This window comes from Hyla sarda, chromosome 4 (assembly GCF_029499605.1).
Source record: "Hyla sarda isolate aHylSar1 chromosome 4, aHylSar1.hap1, whole genome shotgun sequence".
Taxonomy (NCBI): Eukaryota; Metazoa; Chordata; class Amphibia; order Anura; family Hylidae; genus Hyla; species Hyla sarda.
In genome coordinates, this window is record NC_079192.1 from 322,169,164 (window position 1) to 322,191,966 (window position 22,803).

General features: G+C 41.7%; 1 protein-coding gene across 1 annotated transcript in view; it reads right to left on the reverse strand.

Annotated features, from left to right (window-relative positions):
- Positions 1-22,803, reverse strand: part of KIF3A (kinesin family member 3A) — an 83,127-nt gene that overhangs the window by 15,572 nt on the left and 44,752 nt on the right. Inside the window, exons 10-13 of the mRNA XM_056574945.1 lie at positions 14,445-14,601; positions 11,167-11,347; positions 10,002-10,112; positions 2,600-2,725 (exon numbers count right to left, since the gene is read on the reverse strand). Of these exons, the coding sequence (XP_056430920.1) occupies positions 2,600-2,725; positions 10,002-10,112; positions 11,167-11,347; positions 14,445-14,601 (575 nt within the window). The remainder of the gene's footprint in view (positions 1-2,599; positions 2,726-10,001; positions 10,113-11,166; positions 11,348-14,444; positions 14,602-22,803) is intronic.

Below are 22,803 nucleotides of genomic sequence, written 5' to 3' on the forward strand. Positions count from 1 at the left end.
GGGGGGGATGAGGTATTTCCCACCCTAGGCTTATACTCGAGTCAATAACTTTTCCTGGGATTTTGGGTTGAAATTAGGGGTCTCGGCTTATACTCGGGTCGGCTTATACTCGAGTATATACGGTAGTAATTTTATGGTATAAAGAGGAATTTTTTGTTTAATAAATTATTACAAAGTCAATTTTCAGTGTCATATATGTCTGTATACTGAAAAAACAAATCCCATCTCCCCCCAAAAATAAATACCTCTACATGGAATGTGCTACATTTTTCTCACCACTGTAGGCTTGAAATATTGTATTACTGAGGTGGGTTTAAACAATAAATAAATACATTTTTAGAAAGTTATACAGATTTGTAAATTACTCATGTTTAACAAAGCCTTTCAGTACTTATCAGCTTCTGTATGCTCCAGAGGAAGTTGAGTTGTTATTTCCAGTCTGACCACAGTGCTCTCTGTTGACACCTCTGTCTGTGTCAGGAACTATCGAGAGCAGGAGAGGTTTGTTATGGGGATTTGCCCCTGCTTTGGACAGTTTCTGGCATGGACAGAGGTAGCAGCAGAGAGCACTGTGGTCAGACTGGAAAGATCTAGACAACTTTCTCTGTAGTATAAACCAGCTGATAAGTACTGGAAGGACTAAGATTTTTAATAAAAGTAATTAGAAATCTGCATAACTTTACCTGGAGTACTCCTTTAAGCACTTCAGAAATACATGCGCCCATACACTAAAACAAAATGTGCTGTAGTGCAAGACCCTTTTTGCATATCCCTTTTTCCCCCAATATAAGCTGAGGATGAATGGCCTTGTAGGACCCTACATACGTTTTGGTGCACTCCTTCAGCTTTGTTCATATAGGAAACTCATGTGCTTCTAAAGAAAACAAACCTGATATGATACCCTAAGGGCAGGGTCACACTGGGCACATCCGAAGCTTACCGTATATACTCGAGTATAAGCCGAGTTTTTCAGCACGATTTTTCGTGCTGAAAACACCCCCCTCGGCTTATACTCAAGTCAACTCTCGACCCGCAGTGGTCTTCAACCTGCGGACCTCCAGAGGTTTCAAAACTACAACTCCCAGCAACCCCGGGCAGCCATCGGCTGTCCAGGCTTGCTGGGAGTTGTAGTTTTGAAACCTCCGGAGGGCCGCAGGTTGAAGACCACTGCGGCCTTCGACATCCTCCAGCCCCCTCTCACCCCCCTTTAGTTCTGTACAGTACTCACCCCCGCTCGGCGCTGGTCCGGTGCTGCAGGACTGTCCGGAGAGGAGGTGGTCCGGTGGGATAGTGGTTCCGGGCTGCTATCTTCACCGGGGAGGCCTCTTCTAAGCGTTTCGGGCCCGGCCCCAGAATAGTCACGTTGCCTTGACAACGACGCAGAGGTACGTTCATTGCCAACGTACTTCTGCGTCATTGTCAAGGCAACGCCTCTATTCCGGGCCGGAAGCGCGGAGAAGAGGCGCCCCCAGTGAAGATAGCAGCCCGGAACCACTATCCCACCGGACGACCTCCTCACCGGACAGCCCTGCAGCACCGGACCAGCGCCGAGTGGAGGTGAGTACTGTACAGAACTAAAGGGGGTGAGAGGGGGCTGGAGGATGTCGAAGGCCGCAGTGGTCTTCAACCTGCGGACCTCCGGAGGTTTCAAAACTACAACTCCCAGCAAGCCCGGACAGCCGATGGCTGCCCGGGCTTGCTGGGAGTTGTAGTTTTGAAACCTCTGGAGGTCCGCAGGTTGAACACCACTGAGGGCGGATGATGAGAAGAGGATGATGAAGGGAGGGGTGTGGGATGATGAAGGGGGGTGGGGATGATGACAAGGGGATGATGAAGGGGGGGGTTTGGGATGATGACAAGGGGATGATGAAGGGGGGGTGTGGGATGATTACAAGGGGATGATGAAGGGGGGTGGGGATGATGAAGGGGGGTGGGGATGATGACAAGGGGATGATGACAGGTGATGATGATGAGGGTCTGGATGATGACAGGCGGTGATGATGATGAGGATGTTAATGACGGGGGTCTGGATGATGACAGGGGGGGATGATGTATTTCCCACCCTAGGCTTATACTCGAGTCAATAACTTTTCCTGGGATTTTGGGTTGAAATTAGGGGTCTCGGCTTATACTCGGGTCGGCTTATACTCGAGTATATACGGTATCTTATGCTGAGGATGCGCCGATGGCAGTCACGGAGACTGCAGAGCGAGCTTCCGGCTGGGGCCAGGTAGCTCTGTGTGTCCGCTTGTAGTGGGGGATTTCCCACTGTAGAAATCCACTGCTAAAGGCAGACACCCAGAGCTACCCTGTCGCAGGCGGGAGCTCACTCTGCAGTCCCTCTGACTGCCATGGGTGTATCCGCAGCATCAAGTACGCTGCGCATACGTCCTGAGTGACCCTGCCCTTAAAAAGTGCTTCCCAAAACTATCGCATGCTGGGAGTTCTAATTTTGTAAGAGTTTGTGCCACCACGGTTGGGAAACCCTGCCCTAAAATATGAAGAAGCTTTGCCAAAGTTTACATGCTGATACAATGCACCGAACCCCAACTGCAGAGGGGGTTGGGTTGAAAACTGAACAATCCAATGGATAGGTTACCTGATATTCTTGTGGAATAAAGTTATCGATGATGATCATCTGAAGTCGAAGCTCACGACTCAGCTGCCTAATATTCTCCAACAACCCCTCTATTTCTCTTTGGTGTTCTTGTTGCAGGTCGGCCATCTAGAAAAAGTGCAGGACATTCATCATTTGTAGGCAAAACACACTAAAAAGTCTTGAAGTGGCCAAGTGAAAGCCCTGACCCGAATACCACATAGATTCAGTGGCAAGCCCTGAAACACGTAGTTCATGCTCTGAAACCCTTCAATGTCGCCAAATTAAAGCAATTTTGCAAAGACGAGTGAGACAGGATTCCATAACAGTGATGTAAAAGAATCATCGCAAATGAAGAACAACCAGTTTTGTTAGATTTGGTGGGTGCAGATTAGCCTTTTCACATGGGCGATAGAGGTTTGGAATAAAGATAAAGATTTTTTGAACTGTTGACTAACTTTATGTAAAAAATGTAATTTCTAGTATATATAGAGCATTAAACTCAGCTCTGAAACATGATTTGAAACATGGTAGTATTAGGATGTGGCAAAAAGATCGGGATGTGATAACCCAGGAAAAGTGGGAAATAATATATAAAAGGATTCACCAGGTGAAACTTAATAATAATCATAACATTTTACAGTTCAATACAGAATATATTACACTCCGGTGTTATTATTCAAAATTGGTAAGAAAAAATCCGATAGTTGTCCAAGATGCTCGGTTGCAGGAGAAGACTTCCGTCATATGTTATGGTCGTGTGTAGAAATTCAAGACTTCTGGGGCAAGGTCTGTTTGGAAATTTTGAAGAAAATGGAACATTAGATTATCTCTGACCCCACTAATTGCTATTGTAGGGACCAATATTGGGCTGAAGATTACAAAAGATTTAAACGTTAAGATACAGAAAGCTCTGTTTTGCGCTAGACTTTATTATTAGAAAATGGTTCTCTACTAGTCCTCCAAATGTAAAGATAGGGAAGTAAGCGCTCCATAGAATAATATTGTTTGGACCCAGATAGTAAGATTAGTATATAAATGAACAGCTCACCCTGGGTGGTTGTGTAAACACATACACAACAAAGGAATGGGTATATAAGTAGGTCGTCTGCTGCCCTCCGGAGTAAGTACGGTAATGGATGATTGGCTTCAACCCGGCTCGCGGCGCTAATCGACCAAACAGGTATGTTGACTTAAAAGAGGATTTATTGACCAGAATGCAACGTGTTTCGCTGCGCATGCGCAGCGAAACGCATTGCATTCTGGTCAATAAATCCTCTTTTAACTCAATATACCTGTTTGGTCGATTAGCGCCACGAGCCGGGTCTCCTTGAAGCCAATCATCCACTCCAAATGTAAAGGAATGGATAGAAATTGTTAAAAATTTGTCTTGAATACATTAGATAGGAGTCCCAATGAGAGGGTTTTTAAATTTTTTTTTTTTTTGGGGTGGGGGGGGACTTAGAATGGGTATAATGTTAAGAATAAGTTTCTTTTTTCCTTCTTATGGTTGTTAACAATGTATAAAAAAATTGTCTAAGAATTAAAAAACAAACAAAATAAAAAGATTTATCTTCAATATAAGTAGCATTTTGTATTTACTTGAGGACATTTTTAAACATCTAAATATAACTTTTATTATTATTTTTGCATATCATGGTATATACACGCACATACTGTATCCTATTTATGCTACATATGTTATGACAAGAACATCAGACTCCCACTGGTCACTGGATTGTATGGAGTTAGGTTGCATTACGATGGGAGGGGTGGGAGTGCTGCTATACAGGGAAGTCTAACAATATGCCATCACTTCCCTACCATGTACTGTGGGCGGGTGTGAGTAGTACTGTACAGTGAAATCTAACAATATGCCATCACTTCCTATCATGAGAATAATCATTCCTGACATTACACGAATGTATTTTTGGACTATCTGGAAGAAATGTGCACAATGAACCAATTTCCTATTCTGAGACATGATTTCATGTCAGATCTCAATCAAAGTAACCGAGTGCATAATTCTCTGTAGACGTCAAATGTGCAAGAGGCATATTCATTTGTAACAGTTTTATTGTACAAAGCTTAAAGGGGTATCTCAATACATCTGATATTGAAGCCGATTCAGTGACCAGCTTATTGCTACTGGTTCCACTTCATAAACCGTTATGCATTGCTCTGACACAAAGGATATATATTGTAATACATCAGATGTTGATGTCCATGATGTCAATTAATTATATCACAGCTCTTATACACCCACTATGTATACTGAACATCCTAACGTTAAAAAGTCTTGTGCCAGGGTTGAAATGTTGCGGGTGTTGGGGTGAAAAAGATGGTTTTTCCAATTACTGAGGACGTTTGGAGAAATGGTGAAATTTTCGTGGCGGAAAAAATTAAGCAGTGTGCACGGTGCTGCAGAATCCCATTGAAAATAATGGGTGGCTACTGCACTGGAATTTCTGAGCAAAATTCTTCTCGCCACTCTGTAATGTAAATGTGCCCTTAGAGTTTGCCAGACTGGACTGAAAACCAACAAAAACCTGCACTCCCCTGCCTTGATCCCAATTGCAGCTCTGCACAGTCCCACTTCACACCCATTTCTGTTCTCGGCTTTAAAGGGGTATTCTGGCTTTATACATCTTATCCCCTATCCAAAGGATAGGACATAAGATGTATGATCGCAGGGGTTCTGCCGCTCGGGACCCCCGCGATCTCTGTGCAGCCCCCGGCATTCTGTGTTGGGCGCTGCCTCTGAGATGGGGATGTGACGTCACACCCACGCTCCCTAGTAATGTCACACCACACCCCCTCCATTCATGTCTATGGGAGGGGGAGAGTTGGCCATGTCCCCCCTCCCATAGACATGAATGAAGCGGGCGTGGCAAGACATCACTAGAGGGTGTGGGTGTGACGTCACGTACCAGTCTCGGAGGCAGCCACCACAAAGAGACAGCACTGTTTCGCACACTGATGTGCTTCAACTGGCCTCAACTTCATTATAGAGTGTACAAACACTTATACAGGTGCTATCTAAACAACCAATCACCAATACCAACACCTCACGTGACATCATGACATAACGACTATGAGGTTAGTCTCTACTTGCTCTATCCCACCAAACCTAAGAACCTCAGGGTTTCCTCCGTGGACATCATTCACATGGGACAAGAGACAAGGTGCTCCCTTCCCTGTGCGGAAGGAATAAAAATGCTCTCTAATACGAATCCTGAGCTGCCCACGTAATAATATCCACATGGGCAAAAAGTTACGTACATATATTTTGAGTGGCAGGTAATAAGCTCATTTACTGTGTGGACAACTGCTCCCATTCTTGGCACTGAGATTGTACTTGCAAAAGTTGCAAAATTTACACTGTAAATTACCCTTTGGAATCAAATTAGTTAACCATGACTCTTTCTTTCTTGAACATTTTTGAGCACTACTCTTCAACACGTCTATGGTTTTATTTTTACGATATGCTACTAATGGTTTTCTTTTAGCTATTACACTTAAATCTTCATCACTTTCTAATATATACCAATTTTTTCGCACTGCCTGTTCAATGACTATTCATAGGAGAATTGTTGAAGGTAAAAGTAAACAGGTCTTTCTTACTTTTTTTATCCAGATTTTTCTTTAATATCATTTCATTCCTATCTCTCATGTCTTCTTTCTTTCTCCCTGCGTGTATTATTCTTCTGGGCAATGTCTCTCTTTTAATCTGGTTTCTAGCTCGTCTGCTTATTCTTTATAGGTAGTCTCACTTTGATTAATTCTTTTCAGCCTTATAAACTGCCCATACAGGATTCCTTTTTTCACTGCATTCAGATGTGAGCTATCAAAATAAAGCAAAGTAGCCTTCGCTTACAATATCACCTGCAACAATATTAAGCCGTACATCAAGGAATTTAATGGAGCCTCCTCCATACGGACCCGTAAAGCTCATATTTTCATTGTTGCTTTCATTCAAATAGTTCACAAATTCCAAAAATTGTGACTCCTTTCCCGACCAAATATTGTCCACAAATCTTATGTAGGATTTGATGTACTGTGTGAAAGGATTACGTGATGTATATACATATTTGGACTTGAAAAGTCCAAGACAAGAAAAGATTTGCATATGTGCAGGACACTGGGGTCCCCATCGGGGTGCCGGTGTCCTGCCGATACCACTGATCAGAATATTGAAAAGTGCTGTTAGAGAGAATAAAACGAAGTGCCTCCCAAACAAAAGTAATAAAACTTGGGGACTTATCTGAACACTGAAGGAACTCAGACCTTTTGAAACCTACAGAATTCTAGGAAAGGCATCATTCATAAGGGGGTATATGTGGTTACGTCCGACAGCTTTATATTGACTTACTCCCCCAAAGTTTTACAAAGGCTGTCAGGATACACAGTCCCTCTCTCCAACTTCCCCTTTCACACACATGGATACAGACTGACAATTTTCGTGGGAAGCCAGTTAAACTTTCAGAATCAAAGCAACGCTTACCATTTAAAGAGGCTATCAAGCTCGGTGCAGCCTGATTCACTTCCCCTCAACCTAATATTTACATCCCCATGAGCCTGATTCATGGCACTACCCCATTCATACCCTCTAAGCCTAACATTCACTTCCTTTTTTTTTTTTTTTTTTTTTTTTTTAAAGTTCACACCCATGTGACTATTCAGGGAGATGGATCTCGTGAATGGGGGAAGCCTTGCAAAAAATAAAAACAGCATTGGAATCAGGGAATCCGAGGTTATAAAAATGTATAAAAACTTTATTTTTATACTGACTACAGGTCCTCCTTAAGTGATAAAATCTTATCTGTCTCATTGGATCACAGGAAATGGTTCCAGTAATCCATGTCCTTAATCTGCTTGGCTTCAGCAAACTGTTTCCGTGCTTTCTTGTGCTTTATCTTTAGAAGAGGCTTCCTTCTCTGACGATAGCCATGCAGACCAATTTGATGCAGTGTCTGGTGCATGGTCTGAGCACTAACAGGCTGACCCCCCACTCTTTTAACCTCTGCAACAATGCTGACAGCACTCAGCATTATATCAAGAGGTTGTCTAGGGAAACAGATGTATGAGAGCGTGCACTAAAAAGTCACATGCCACCAGGGAGGAAAAATGGCTAATTGGGTCCAATTTGGCCATTTTCACTAAGGGGTGTACTCCCTCTTATTGCCAAGGTTTAGACATTGATGGCTGTGTGTTATTTATTTTGTTATGTTGAGGGGACACAACATGAAATACTGAGGATGTACTCAACTACATTTTCTCTAAGGGTGCATTTTTGACTATGTTAGGTTGGGATTAGGTTGGGATTACACTCTGCGCTTTTGTTTAAAAAAAAAAGAAAAAAAGATAAGAGCGATACCCTTGGTATGGAAGTTTTTTTAGGTCAAAAACTCAGATGTTAGCTAGCAGTCACAGGGCATTTGTTTTTTCACTCTTTAATGGAGTTTACAACATGTAAAATGTTTATTTAAAGTGACTGTTACACTTGAAACACACTTCATAGTGTAATTTAACATAACAACAACAAATGCATATGACAAACTTCAGATACATATTGTAATACAACCAAAAAACAGCTGCCACTGAAAACAAGATGCACTCCACTAGATTTACAACAATATCTTTATTGGTACAAAATAGCAGATCAAGTTAACAGAAATATTAAAACCCTTTAAAAGGCTCCTAAAGAGCCACAACACAGCCTCAGAGCAGGGCCATGACCCCCTGCTCCGGGTAAATGACCCCTTCCTACTGAAGATGTAATATTAATAAATAGTGTCGGCTCAATGTGGCTACAAAAGACAAAATAAGGGCACAGAAAACACCACAATAATAACACCCCTGAGGAAGTCGCTTTGCGACGGAATGCGTGGGATTTAGTGACCCCGTCCTCTGTCACAGCATCTGTGTCGCTGGCTCGTGTGGAGTACATCTTATGTGTGGTAATGTATATTGGCAATAGGGCAGTATCTTAAGGCTATCATTGTATTCTAGATAGAATTATTTTTCATGTTACATTATTGTGGTGTTTTCTGTGCCCTTATTTTGTCTTTTGTAGCCACATTGAGCCAACACTATTTATTAATATTACATCTTCAGTAGCTTCAGTAACTTGATCTGCTATTTTGTACCAATAAAGATATTGTTGTAAATCTAGTGGAGTGCATCTTGTTTTCAGTGGCAGCTGTTTTTTGGTAGTATGATGTATTGCACTGAGTTGCACCCACATCTATATATTATATTGTGGTGAGCCCCAAAATAGCACTAACCCGATCCGTATAAAAGAAAATACAGTTTTATTCCAAAATCTTAAAAACCTGCCCAAGGGGGATTAGGGGGGTCCGTTGTCAGTACAGGGCTGACTGACTGGTGGAAAGGCTGATGTCCGTTTCGTGGTTGCCCGCTTTCTCAAAGCCACTGGTGGAGAGGCTGACGTCCATTTCACGGTTGGTCGCTTTCTCAGGGGCTTTGAGAAAGAGGGCAATCGCGAAACAGACGTCAGCCTCGCCTCTCCACCAGTCAGTCAGCCCTGTGTTGACCACGGACTCCCCTAATCCCCCCTGGGCATGTTTTGAAGATGCTGGAATAATGCTATCTTCAATAGGTTATGCACCCGAATTTTACTTATAGCTACCTTTTTTTCTGATCCCCATGCATAGTGTAGTTGTTTTCGCTTGTTATATCAGTGCCGGCCCTAGCTTCTCCTAGCCTAGATACATATTGTATATAAAGCACTTGCATAGCAGGTGTCAGGTACCAGCGTTATGTCCCACTCACTGTGCATGTCCGCAGTAATGTAGCAACTCCTATCTGTCAAAGGTGGATACTACCTCAGACAGTAAGCTTATTGGCACAGTGTTACATGATAAGCCATGCCTCCTTTTACAGATGTCACACCCCTTTTGTCAATCTGGAAAAAGTGTCTAAAACTCATAATATATATGGCTTAAGTCAAGTTTTTTTCTGGCACATATTACACCAGAATTCAGGCGCATATGCAATAGTAAATATACCCCAATACGTTCTAGTAAATTATCTGCAAAAAACAACCTAATCCGATCATTCTCTTGGCAAGAGGTCCAGGAAAGTATTGCCGCAACATTATGGCCATGATCCCGTCGGAGCCTGAATCAATGAGAAGCAGCAGCCCAATCTGAAGACTCGTTGCACTGTGCGGGACCCAATTGCTGCTACACCCACTGTAAATTTATGGAGGTGCTGCACAAAGCCCAGTAAGAGTCGACAAGTATTTACAAGGCAGTGCATGGGAAGTGGTTAACTTTCTTGTAATGTAAGACTTATGTAAGACAATGTCTGTCCGTTCATACTAGGAGTTGTAGCTTTGCAACAGCCGAATACATAAACTGATGTTGACTAATTTACAAACCTCAGATTTTGCTGCCATTAACATTGTCCACACTTTCTTCAGTTTTTTGGTTTTGCCCTGTGCCTCCTCCTGTAAACTTGTGTATTTCTCCTCAATATCTAGCCGTTCTTGCTGTGAAAAAGAGAACAAAGATATAAGAAGGAGAATTTATAAAACTTCCAAATGCATAGAGAAGGGGAACCCCTTTAAAAGTGATGTCCTATCCTCAGTTGTTCTTTTATGGACAAGAATGTTTAAAGTGTACCTGTCATTATAAAAAAAAACTTTATATAATGTAGATCATACCATTATATGTATATTTCTAATATACATTGCTTAAAATATGTATATTTCCCCCTTACAGCTATTCTCTGTGTGTCTCTGTGAGGAGTCCAAATACAGAAGGTGTGGGAGGACAAGCAGGGCTCTGTGCACCGAGGACAAGCAGGGCTCTGTGCACCGAGGACAAGCAGGGCCCTGTGCACCGAGGACAAGCAGGGTCCTGTGCACCGAGGACAAGCAGGGCCCTGTGCACCGAGGACAAGCAGGGCCCTGTGCACCGAGGACAAGCAGGGCCCTGTGCACCGAGGACAAGCAGGGCCCTGTGCACCGAGGACAAGCAGGGCCCTGTGCACCGAGGACAAGCAGGGCCCTGTGCACTGAGGACAAGCAGGGCCCTGTGCACTGAGGACAAGCAGGGCCCTGTGCACTGAGGACAAGCAGGGCCCTGTGCACTGAGGACAAGCAGGGCCCTGTGCACTGAGGACAAGCAGGGCCTGGAGCCTGCACTGAGCCCTGCTTGTCCCACCCACACTTCCTGTATTTAAACTCCTTGTAGAAACTCAAAAACAATAGCTGCAGGGCCAAAAATATACATATAATCGTATTATCTACAATATATAAAAAGTTTTTGCTAACGACAGTTACACTTTAACTTTTCTATACTACATTGCCCAAGTAAGAGTTATTGCATGAGTTTTAAAGGACCTCATAATCCCTTTAAGTAAATAAACATTTAAAATAAAAGCCACTGAGGTGAGGATTACGCATGTGCCATAGAAAAAGCAGCATGCTGGGCAAGTTATACTGAATTATAACAACAATAATAAAAATACTATTATTGTAGATGCTTTGCCCATTATACATTCAGAAGACTTATATTCAGACGCTACTCTTAACCACAAACCTCCTTTTCTTCCAACTCCTTTCGCAGTTTCTCTGCCCGCCTTCTCCGCTGTTCAAGCTCCTGATTTGATTCATCCAAGAGTTTTTCCTGTTCCTCTGCCTTGGCCAGCAAATCTACTCCTCCGACGATAACCTTTTTCTCCAAAGCGGACAGCTTTTCGAGGAGCGACTGGTGTTCCTGTCTACAAGAAAAGGTAGTAAGTATATTTTAAAAGGAGATGTACACAATTTCACCATCTATATGTATAAAAATCAAAATCTGTGTAGAGGAAGAGTGGTGCTGTTGCCCATTGTAACCAATCAGATCGCTTCTTTAATTTTCCACAGATCTCTTTATAAATTAAAGAAGCAAGCTGATTGGTTGCCCCAACTGCACTGCTCTCCCTCTACACCGGTTTTGATAAATCTCCCCATAGTGTGTATGTATGTGTGTGTATGTTCCAGCATCCCTTCCAAACGGCTAAACATATTTCGATAAAACGTGATACACGTTACATATATGCAAACTACAAACATTTTGTGAGGGTCGATGTTTTTGTTTAAAGTCCCATGCAAGTCTATGGGAAATGTATGTTCCAGTATAACTTTCAAATGGCTGGATATATTTTAAAATAAAAAAAACTTAGTACACATTACGCTTATGTCAAATAAAAATATATGATTGCTAAATTAACCTACCCCCTTAGGTAATAGGGCTTTTGTTTTATGTACTATGATGGGGTTTTTGTTTTATGTACTATGCAAGTATATAGGACTTCCAGTCCCTTACTCCAAGCTCTGCATCTCTGTGTCAGTCCGGCCACATCCCATCTAGCAAAGCCACATCCATCATTTAAGCCACACCCCTTTTATATTCTACCCTTTTCGTGCATTGGTCTGTCTGGCTTGCAAATCGTGCCCACTTCCACAAAACCATGCCTCCTCCTATTTTAAGCATACAATCTCTTCACCACAACTCAGCCCCACCTGAGGATGGGATATGAGGGCAGGATGTAAGGTCGGGATGTGAGGACAAGTACTTCCTCCTATGTTGCTTTTCCTTCCTCACAAGGATTATGTAGGAAAAACCGGGTAATGCCGGGTACTCCGCTACTTCCTTATAAAACATCTACTTTCACATGTAAACTCTACTTTAAACCAGTTTGGGCCCAGTTTTTAAAAATAAAAATAAAAATGGAAGTTACATTGTAATTCAAATAGTAGTTCTTGAGTATAGTAACACGTAGATCTCAGTGCTTCTGACGCTGTTTTCCAACTTTCCTCCATATACTATGCACAGGCAAAAAGCCATCCATCAGCAGTAGGCAAATGGGTAGTTGGCAATTCATAAATATCAATAACTTACAGCACATGAGCACGCAAGAGGACGACTGTACTGGAATCAGTGTCTCCATCACACAGACATTTGCATTTATTTACTTTTATCATCAGAGACACCAGAATTAGCTATCTGATGACAAAGATAACAATAAAAACCACTTCAGTCTTAAAAGTATACAAAGGAAACCATCAAGAATTATCTTGGACTATAAAAGATACAAAAAAAAATGCTGAGTAAGTAATGTGAGAAAAAGAGCTGTCAGGAAATGAAATAGTCATTGCTGGGCAATTTATTTTTATTGCCATGTGGTGAATTCAGTGCCGAGATTCTATTGTTAAAGGGGTACCCCGCCCCTGGCATCTTATACCCTATCCTTTGGATGTTAGATCGCCGTGGTCCCGCTGCTGGGGACCCCGGGGATCGCCGCTGCGGCACCCCGCCATCATTACTGCACAGAGCAAGTCTGCTCTGTGCGTAATGACGGGCAATACAGGGGCCGCAGCAGCATGACATCATGGCTCCGCCCCTCATGACATCACGGCCCGTCCCCTTAATGCAAGTCTATGGCAGGGGGCTTGACGACCGCCACGCCCCCTCCCATAGACTTGTATTGACGGGGGCGGGCCGTGACGTCACGAGGGGAGGAGCCGTGACGTAACGACGCTCCGGCCCCTGTATTGCCCGTCATTACGTGCAGAGCGATCTCGGGGGTAATGATAGCGGGGTGCTGCAGCAGCGATCTCCGGGGTCCCCGGCGATCTGACATCTTATCCCCTATCCTTTGGATAGGGGATAAGATGTCTAGGGGCAGAGTACCCCTTTAAATAAGAAATGTATACATATCATGCGAAAATGTGGTCAAATTCTATCCATTATGGATTTACTGAATATATTGCAGATTTCTTGTCTTATTGCTATATGCAGAAATTAGCAAAAGAAAAAAAAAAAAAAACATTAAAGATTTAGAATGCACAGAAAACACACATCCTTACTGCATCTGAATGATTCTGTGCAAAATAATTAGAGATGAGCGAAGTTACAGTGATTCGATTCTGCACGAACCTCTCGGCTCGGCGGTTGCGGACTTTAGCCTGCAGAAATGAGTTCAGCTTTCAGGTGCTCCCTTGGGCTGGAAAAGGTGGATACAGTCCTAGGAGACTGTTATATCATCTTGGGGCCTTTTTATTTATTTATTTTAAACCCTTTGGAAGCTGCTGTCAGCAAGACCGCTGCATCTACACGTCTGACAGGGGAGGGGGCTCCCCATGTCACCCATTTAATACCCCACAATACAATTGTGGGGTCCTGGTAGTTGACATGATTAAAAGGCTGTTTGCAATATGCACCGTGGCTATATTTCTACACATATACTGAAGTGCTGGAAGCCTAGGGGTTCGGCCATGGATTAATACCCTTAAAATATCGCAAGTACAATGTGGCATTACGCTAATATTTTATATTCAACCACAACTAGTAAAAAATATGTTTGTTTCTTTTCAGTACATTCTCTACCTGTCCCAGTTTCTCACTCCTGTATAGCAGGTTATCTGGTTCCTGATTTTCCCATTCAAAAGATAAGAAGTGGGATTTAAAGGGGTACTCCGCTGCTCGGCGTTTGGGACAAACTGTTCCGAAAGCTCGTGACGTCATACCCCCGCTCCATCATGACGTCACGCCCCGGCCCCTCAATGCAAGTCTATGTGAGGGGGCGTGACTACCGTCACGCCCCCTCCCATAGACTTGCATTGAGGGGGTGGGGAGTGATGCCATGAGGGGCGGGGCTATGACGTCACGAGCTGCCAGCGCCAGCGTTCAGAACAGTTTGTTCCAAATACTGAGCAGCAGAATACCCCTTTAATCGATTACTGTGTGCACTTGGCTAAAAATAAATAAAGATATATATTGTCCAGACAATTGAACCGGCAAAAGGAAAGGACTGCACTCTCTAGAATACTTACTGGGCCTTAAGCAGATCTTTCTCCCTTTTCTCCAGCTCTGCTCTAGCTTTATTCCGTTCTTCTTCTTCCATGTCCAGTTTTGCTTCCAGTGCCTTCCTTTCTTCATCAATCCGTGCTTGCATCTCTGCCATTTTATCTGGGGATACCTTCTTCTTGCCTATAGGAGAAATGATAAAATGACACATGGCTTCATGATCATACTTTACTTACTACTGATTAAAAGGGCAAACCACGATAGTGGGAATTGAAAAACATAAAAAAAAATTAAAAAAAACTAATCTTGTATTGAAATGTGTAGCCATTTAATACAAAAGTATATAAAGTAGGCCTCCAACACACAAGCCATCACTTATATTGCAGTTGAATTAGTATAAAACAAACAATGTTACCCATTCCACACAACATTGAGTCTTAGAAACATATGCGAGTTTTAATATTATTATTTCTAACATTGCAACCATGATGCAAAAAGGACAAGACAGAGTACAGTATTACAGACAACAATGTAGACTTATCTTTTTGGAATTCACAGCAAAACCAGTAAATGTCCTTTAAGACTATAAAGATAAAAACCATAAATGCTCAGTGCCAGATTGAGGTTATATAATGCTTTCTCTCTTTCTTAAAGGGGTACTCCGGTGAAAACCTTTTTTCTTTTAAATCAACTGGTGGCAGAAAGTTAAACCTATTTGTAAATTACTTCTATTAAAAAATCTTAATCCTTCCAGTACTTATTAGCTGCTGAATGCTACAGAGGAAATTCCTTTCTTTTTGGAACACTGATGACATCACGAGCACAGTGCTCTCTGCTGACATCTCTGTCCATTATAGCAACCATGCATAGCAGATGTATGCTAAGGGCAGCATGGTGGCTCAGTAGTTAGCACTGCTTCCTTGCAGTGCTGGGGACTTGGGTTCAAATCCCACTAAGGACAACAATAAATAAAGCATTATTATTATTATTATAATAACGTCAGCAGAGAGAACTGTGCTCGTGATGTCATCAGAGAGCATTCCAAAAAGAAAAGAATTTCCTCTGTAGTATTCAGCAGCTAATAAGTACAGGAAGGATTAAGATTTTTTTAATAGAAGTAATTTACAAATATGTTTAACTTTCTGCCACCAGTTGATTTAAAAGAAAAAAGGTTTTCACCAGAGTACCCCTTTAAGCCCCATTCATATGGCGGAATTTCCGAGTGAAATCCGGTGTAAAAATTCTGCTCAGAAATTTCATTGCAGCAGACTCCCATTGTTTTCAATGGGATACTGCTGCACTGTGCACATAGCAGAAACATCTGCCGTGGAAATTCACATTCTGGACTCCAGAGAAAGAAGGAGCATGTCAATTCTTTCTGTGGATCCGTTCGGAAACACACTGCAGTCTGTCCGCCTGTGGTATGTTGGAAATTCCACCGTGTGAATGGGGCCTTAGGGTACATACACGCAACATGGATCTGTTGCAGAAAATTCTGCATGATTTTGCAGTAACCATATGATTTCTGCAGGCCCTACGCAAGTAGGACAGTGACAGATATTTGTGCAACAAATCTGCTGAGTGTGAATTCCCCCATATACTGGAGGTATCACAGAGGACTACTTATTATAACTGAGCACAAACCCATTACACCAACCTGCTTGTTCTTGCATTAAGTAGTGGTTGCAATAATATCGCAGGTAGGCGGCATTGGCGTGAAGAGAGAAAAAACAAACAAAGTTACATCACTCAAGATTATTGGAGTCTTGTAGAAAGAGCCTATAAAATGTTCCTTTTGGCAACGATTTAATAGGTCACATTATAAGTGGGAAAATAAATGTGAGATTGAATCGCTTGTGACATATCTTCTGTCATTTAAAGGGGTACTCCTGTGGGAAACTTTTTTTTTTTTTTTTTTTTTTAAATGAACTGGTTCCAGAAAGTTAAACAGATTTGTAAATTACTTCTATTAAAAAAAATCTTAATCCTTTTAGTACTTTTTAGCAGCTGTTTGCTACAGAGGAAATTCTTTACTTTTTGATTTTCTTTTTTTGTCTTGTCCACAGTGCTCTCTGCTGACACCTCTGTCCGTGTCAGGAACTGTCCAGAGTAGCATAGGTTTGCTATAGGGATTTTCTCCTGCTCTGGACAGTTCCTGATACGGACAGAGGTGTCAGCAGAGAGCACTGTGGACAACACAAAAAAGAAATAAAAAAAATAAAGAATTTCCTCTGTAGCAAACAGCTGCTAAAAAGTACTGAAAGGATTAAGATTTTTTAATAGAAGTAATTTACAAATCTCAAAATGAAGCAAGAAATCAGGGAGAGCACTCAGGGAGCAATATCACCTCCTACAAACAACGAAGCGATCCTCGGCGACCTGTTTCAACGTCTCCTGCGGGGTGCACACACACACACACAAGCATCCAATATAGAAAAAACAAAGAGCACTTATGTGCACTCACTGCTGAGCAGAGACAGTCGGGTCTAGAAGTCCGCTAACTGGGTGCCGGGTCACGGCATAGGCGCTGGTGTGTGGCGCTAAGAGGCTACGCCTCTTAGGCCGGAAGAAGCACGCACTTACGTGCGAAACTGCCGACGTAGCCTCCGAGCGCCACACACCAGCACCTATGCCGTGACCCGGCACCCAGTTAGCGGACTTCTAGACGCGATTGTCTCTGCTCAGCGGTAAGTGCACGTAAGTGCTCTTTGTATTTTCTAATTTACAAATCTGTTTAACTTTCTGGCACCAGTTCATTTAAAAAAAAATAAAGTTTTCCACCGGAGTACCCCTTCATGGTTTTCAACCTTATTCCTTATTATTTCCTACACCAGGGTGCAAGGATTACACATAAGATAAAACAGTAAACAGTGCAAAACCACAATACCAGTAGAATAAACTCGTGTTCACATGAGGTTTTAAGCTGTAGCACTTTGGTAAACTATAACTTTCTGCATTGACCAAGCCAAGTATCATAACTTACACCACAGTATGAAAGTAACTCAACCCTGTAGACGACAACCTTATTTTTGGAGCAAGTTTACAGCTGTTCTGGGAGCACTTAGACTGTTACTTGACATCAGATATCGTGAACCGAGGATCGGTCTTGTTGGACTTGGACATGACCGATCCTTTATTTTGCCAGGCCATAAGCCTTCTCTCTCTTCCATGCATACAGATGGCACCAGGATGCACTATGGGGGGGGGAGGCTAGCAGATACAGGCGGTGTAGTGCTCTAGGAAACGCTGTGCAACACTGAGTCCTGACATTTATGTGGATGTCACTCTGACATATACCACCTGCATTAAAGGGGTATTCCGGGATTTTTTTTTATTTGACTATGCTACAGGGGCTGTAAAGTTAATGTAGTTCATAATATAGTGTCTGTACCTGTGTGTGATGGTTTTCTCACAATTCTTCTGTGATTTTCATCCCAATATTTATTTTTACCAGCATACAAAATGACTGTTGTCTCAGATTTTTCCCAGCTTGCGATGCGGCCGAGACCTGACTCACTAGTCAGCTGATGACTGGGAACATGTCTGCTTCAATGGGTGGAGGGATCAATCTGCAACTAATGCAACAGCTGGAGCCACCCTGATTGAAAACCACAGGTCTGCAGCTCATTTATGTTTCAATGGGTGGGGTGGCTGATGTGTGGGAAGGAGGAAAATGGTATCATGGGATTTGTAGGCAAACAAGAAAACAGGAGATACAAGTTCACAGAAAGCTAGCCACAGTGTTACGGTAATCTCACAGCATAGCCATTTAGCCCAAGACAAGCGCAGATCCTTCCTAAGCATGTCCATTACTGTCTGCCAGGTACATACTAAAATCACCTTATGGTGGAGAACCCCTTTAACATTGTTGAAGACCAGGTACACCCCTCCATGACAATGGTATTCCCTAATGGCAATGGCCTCTTTCACAAGAATAACACCTCCAACCACCCTGCAATATATGTTCAGGAACGTTATGAGGAACATGGAACATGACAAAGTTCCAGGTGTTGACTTGACCTACAAATTCCCTAGATATTTATCCAACCTAGCATTGGTGGGATGTGCTGTACAAATGGAGGATTGAGGAGCTATGGAGAATGCACCCTATGTACTACAAGACTTAAAGGGGTATTCTGGTGAAAAAATGTTTTTTCAATGAACCGGTGCCAGAACGTTAAACAGATTTGTAAATTGCGTCTGTTTAAAAATCTTAATCCTTCCAGTACTTATCAGCTGCTGTATGCTCCAAAGGAAGTTCCTATGAATGCCACAAGAATTGTGTTCTGTTTTATCTGGCACCTAGATGTTCGCAGTAGATTAAAGGGGTACTCCAGGTACTTATCAGCTGCTGTATGCTCCACAGGAAATTCTTTTATTTTTAAATGTATTTTCAGTCTGACCACAGTGCTCTCTGCTGACACCTCTGTCCATGTCAGGAACTTTCCAAAGCAGGATAGGTTTGCTATGGGGATTTGCTCCTGCTCTGGACAGTTCCTGACATGGACAGAGGTGTCAGTAGAGAGCACGGTGGTCAGACAGAAAATACATTTAAAAATAAAAGAACTTCCTGTGGAGCATACAGCAGCTGTTAAGTACCCCTTTAATCTACTGCGAAAATCAAGGTGCCAGATAAAACAGAACACAATTCTTGTGGTGTTCATGCCTTGAAGAGTCGGATATATTTTGGGGTATAAAAAAGCCGTAGGCATCTTGGTTCATTCCTGGGATAAGAAGGGAGTTTTAAGACATAGCAGAACACAAGAGGAGAATATCCCTTTAGGTAAAGAAATTTTAAGAGCCTTTGCAATAGCTTTGAGATTTCCCATAGTTTTATTTATGCAGCTACTATCCAGACTATACATGTACATAGAAACTAACAGTGAATTCTAAGTACAGTGATCTGCAGTGACGTAGTCTTATACTTTTATTCATTTGTCCCCAACTTTGCCCTTTCTTCCATTTGGTGGGTTAGAACAGAGGAAAATAGATCAGACTACACAGTGTTTGTTTGCTGTCTGTTACCATAGATATGGGGGGACATTTAGTTGTTTTATTTTGCTTAAAGGGGTATTCCAGGCCAAAACTTATATATATATTATATATATCTCTCAACTGGCTCCGGAAAGTTAAACAGATAAGTAAATTACTTCTATTAAAAAATCTTAATCCTTCCAATAGTTATTAGCTTCTGAAGTTTTCTGTCCAACTGCTCACTGATGATGTCACGTCCCGGGAGCTGTGCATGATGGGAGAATATCCCCATAGGAACTGCACAGCTTCCGGGACGTGAGTCATCAGAAAGCATACAGAAGAAAACAACTCAACCTCAGAAGCTAATAACTATTGGAAGGATTAATATTTTTTAATCAAAGTAATTTACAAATCTGTTTAACTTTCCGGAGCCAGTTGATATATATGAAAAAGTTTTGGCCTGGAATACCCCTTTAATGTTTTGCTTACGTGCAACAAATTTATAACAAGTCACACGGCCTTTATTAATTTGGCTCACGTAACCAAATCAGCTTTTTTCGTCCGTTCTGGTTTCCATTTTAAGATTTTCCTCGTTAAAGCATAATCTGTAAGCCAAGGTAGAGCTGGAGTAAATGCATGGCATTTTTTGATGGTGTGCGACTTTTTTGCGACAGTCGCACGTTATAAATCTCTGAACAGTGCAAGTCATTTTTGAAAATTTGCTTCCAAAAGCCAAACAGAATTTTCTTGCTCTTCTCACTCAGTTGGTCAAAAGTCGCACAGAAAAGTGCCTAGTTGCACAGGAGACATTTGAGAGACAAATATAAGCAAAAATATATATATATATATCTACTACATGCTCCCCATGCAGTCTGCTTAGGAGCTGTGAAAGCAAATAACGGTAAAAAATGTTTAATGAAGACCTATTGCAAAGTTGCTTTATTTTTCATTTTATGTGCACTGAGAGATTTAGAGAACATTGTTTGCAAGGTCGACACAACCTAACTTTTGCACATAAGTCTGGAAAATGATTCTCTTTCATGGGAACAAAGGGTTGGGCCTGTTGAAATGTATACATCAGAATACAGCATTTCTACAATAGAATAGCATGCTGCAGAAAGTAAAGGATGGACGTTCACGTTTTATTATCAGCAATTCATCACCCTAGATAAAGTCTGCACGAGTTTAATATGTAGAAATGCTAAAAAAAAACAAAAAAAAACAATGAGCTGACAAAATACAGATCTGGCCCAGCAGCAGAAAAGGTAACAGGACAGCTATTAATAATTTCCTGCTGAACCGAATAACAAAGAACAACGGAAGGTTTTGTTAAACATTAATATTTCTAAAACTCTAGAAAATTATATAAATATACTGGTTATTGTTTTACATAGTGGAAATAAGGGATCTGTTCAGTTGCCATGTACTAGTTTTCTGACTAAATTTGTTTTTAACCTCTTAAGAACACATAATTTTTTTAAATTCTTTTGTTTACATTTTTTCCTCCTCACCTTAATAGCCAAATTCTAAATTTTTAACCTACATTGGCATGTTTTGTGTGTGACCAATTGAACTTTGCACTGACATTACTTATTTTACCACAAAATCTACGGTGAAGCCAAAATCTTATTTGTGGGGCAAAATAAAAAAAAATAAAAAAACAACCCAAACCTTGCAATTTTGCAACTATTGGGGGATTTCATATCCATATTTATATAGGTTTTGTTTTATTCTAGTAAAATTATTTTGTTAACAATTTTTATTTATTTGAACTTAGTTATTTGAACTTTCACACACACAGTATCTTGCGAAGATTTGATGCTGCAGATTTCAATGTGAACTAAATGATTGAATACAGTATTAAATACAGTCTTTTTTATAGAAAAAGGGAGTATTTCTCACAGAAAAGGATTGCAGTAACACATTTTGCTATACACAAGTTCATTCCCTTTGTGTGTATTGGAACTAAACCAAAAAAGGGAGGAAAAAAAGCAAATCGGACATAATGTCACCAAACTCCAAAAATGGTCTGGACAAAATTATTGGAACCTTTTCAAAATTGTGGAAAAATAAGATTGTTTCAAGCATGTGATGCTCCTTTAAACGCACCTGGGGCAAGTAACAGGTGTGGGCAATATAAAAAAAATCACACCTGAAGGAGATAAAAAGGAGAGAAGTTCACTTAGTCTTTGCATTGTGTGTCTGTGTGTGCCACACTAAGCATGGACAACAGAAAGGAGAAGAGAACTGTGACGACTTAAGAAGCAAAATTGTGGAAAAATATCAACACTCTCAAAGTTACAAATCCATCTCCGGAGATCTAGATTTGTCTTTGTCCACAGTGCACAACATTATCAAGAAGTTTGCAACCCATGGCACTGTAGCTAATCTCCCTGGGCGTGGATGGAGGAGAAAAATTTATGAAAGGTGTAAATGCAGGATAGTCCGGACGGTGGATAAGCAGCCTCAAACAAGTTCCAAAGATATTCAAGCTATCCTGCAGGCTCAGGTAGCAACAGTGTCAGCGCCAACTATCTGTCGACATTTAACCCCTTAAGGACCTGAGGTTTTTCTGTTTTTGCATTTTCATTTCTTCCTCCTTACCTTAAAAATCATAACTCTTTCAATTTTGCACCTACAAATCCATAGGATGGCTTATTTTTTGTGCCACCAATTCTACTTTGTAATGACATCAGTCATTTTACCCACAAAGCTACGGCGAAACGGAAAAAATCATTGTGAGACAAAATTGAAAAAAAAAACACGCTGTTTTGTAAGTTTTGGGGGCTTCCGTTTCTACGTAGTACATTTTTTTGTAAAAATGACACCTTATTTTTATTCTGTAGGTCCATAAGATTAAAATGGTATCCTACTTATATAGGTTTGATTTTGTCGTACTTCTGGAAAAAATCATAACTACATGCAGGAAAATTAATACGTTTAACATTGTCATCTTCTGACCCCTATAACTTTTAAATTTTTCCGCTTATGGGGCGGTATGAGGGCTCATTTTTTGCGCCGTGATCTGAAGTTTTTAGAGGTACCATTTTTTGCAATGATAGGACTTTTTGATCACTCTGTGGCTGATAAAGGACGATGCCGGGGATGAGTACCGCAATGTCAGGCCCCGCCCCCGTGTTGTCATATTCTGCCCCCTCAATGCAAGTCTATGGAAGAGGGCGTAACGTCTGCCACACTCCTTCCCATAGACATGCAATGAGAGGGCAGGCCGTGATGTCACGAGGGGGCGGAGCCGTGACATCTCGATACTCCATCTCCTGCATCGGCCGTCATCAGCCACAGGGTGATCCTCGCTCTGTGCAGCTGAGAAACGGGAGTGCTGCAGGAGAGGTCGCGGGAGTCCCCAGCGGCAGGACCCCCGCGATCAGACATCGTAGACAAGATGTCTAG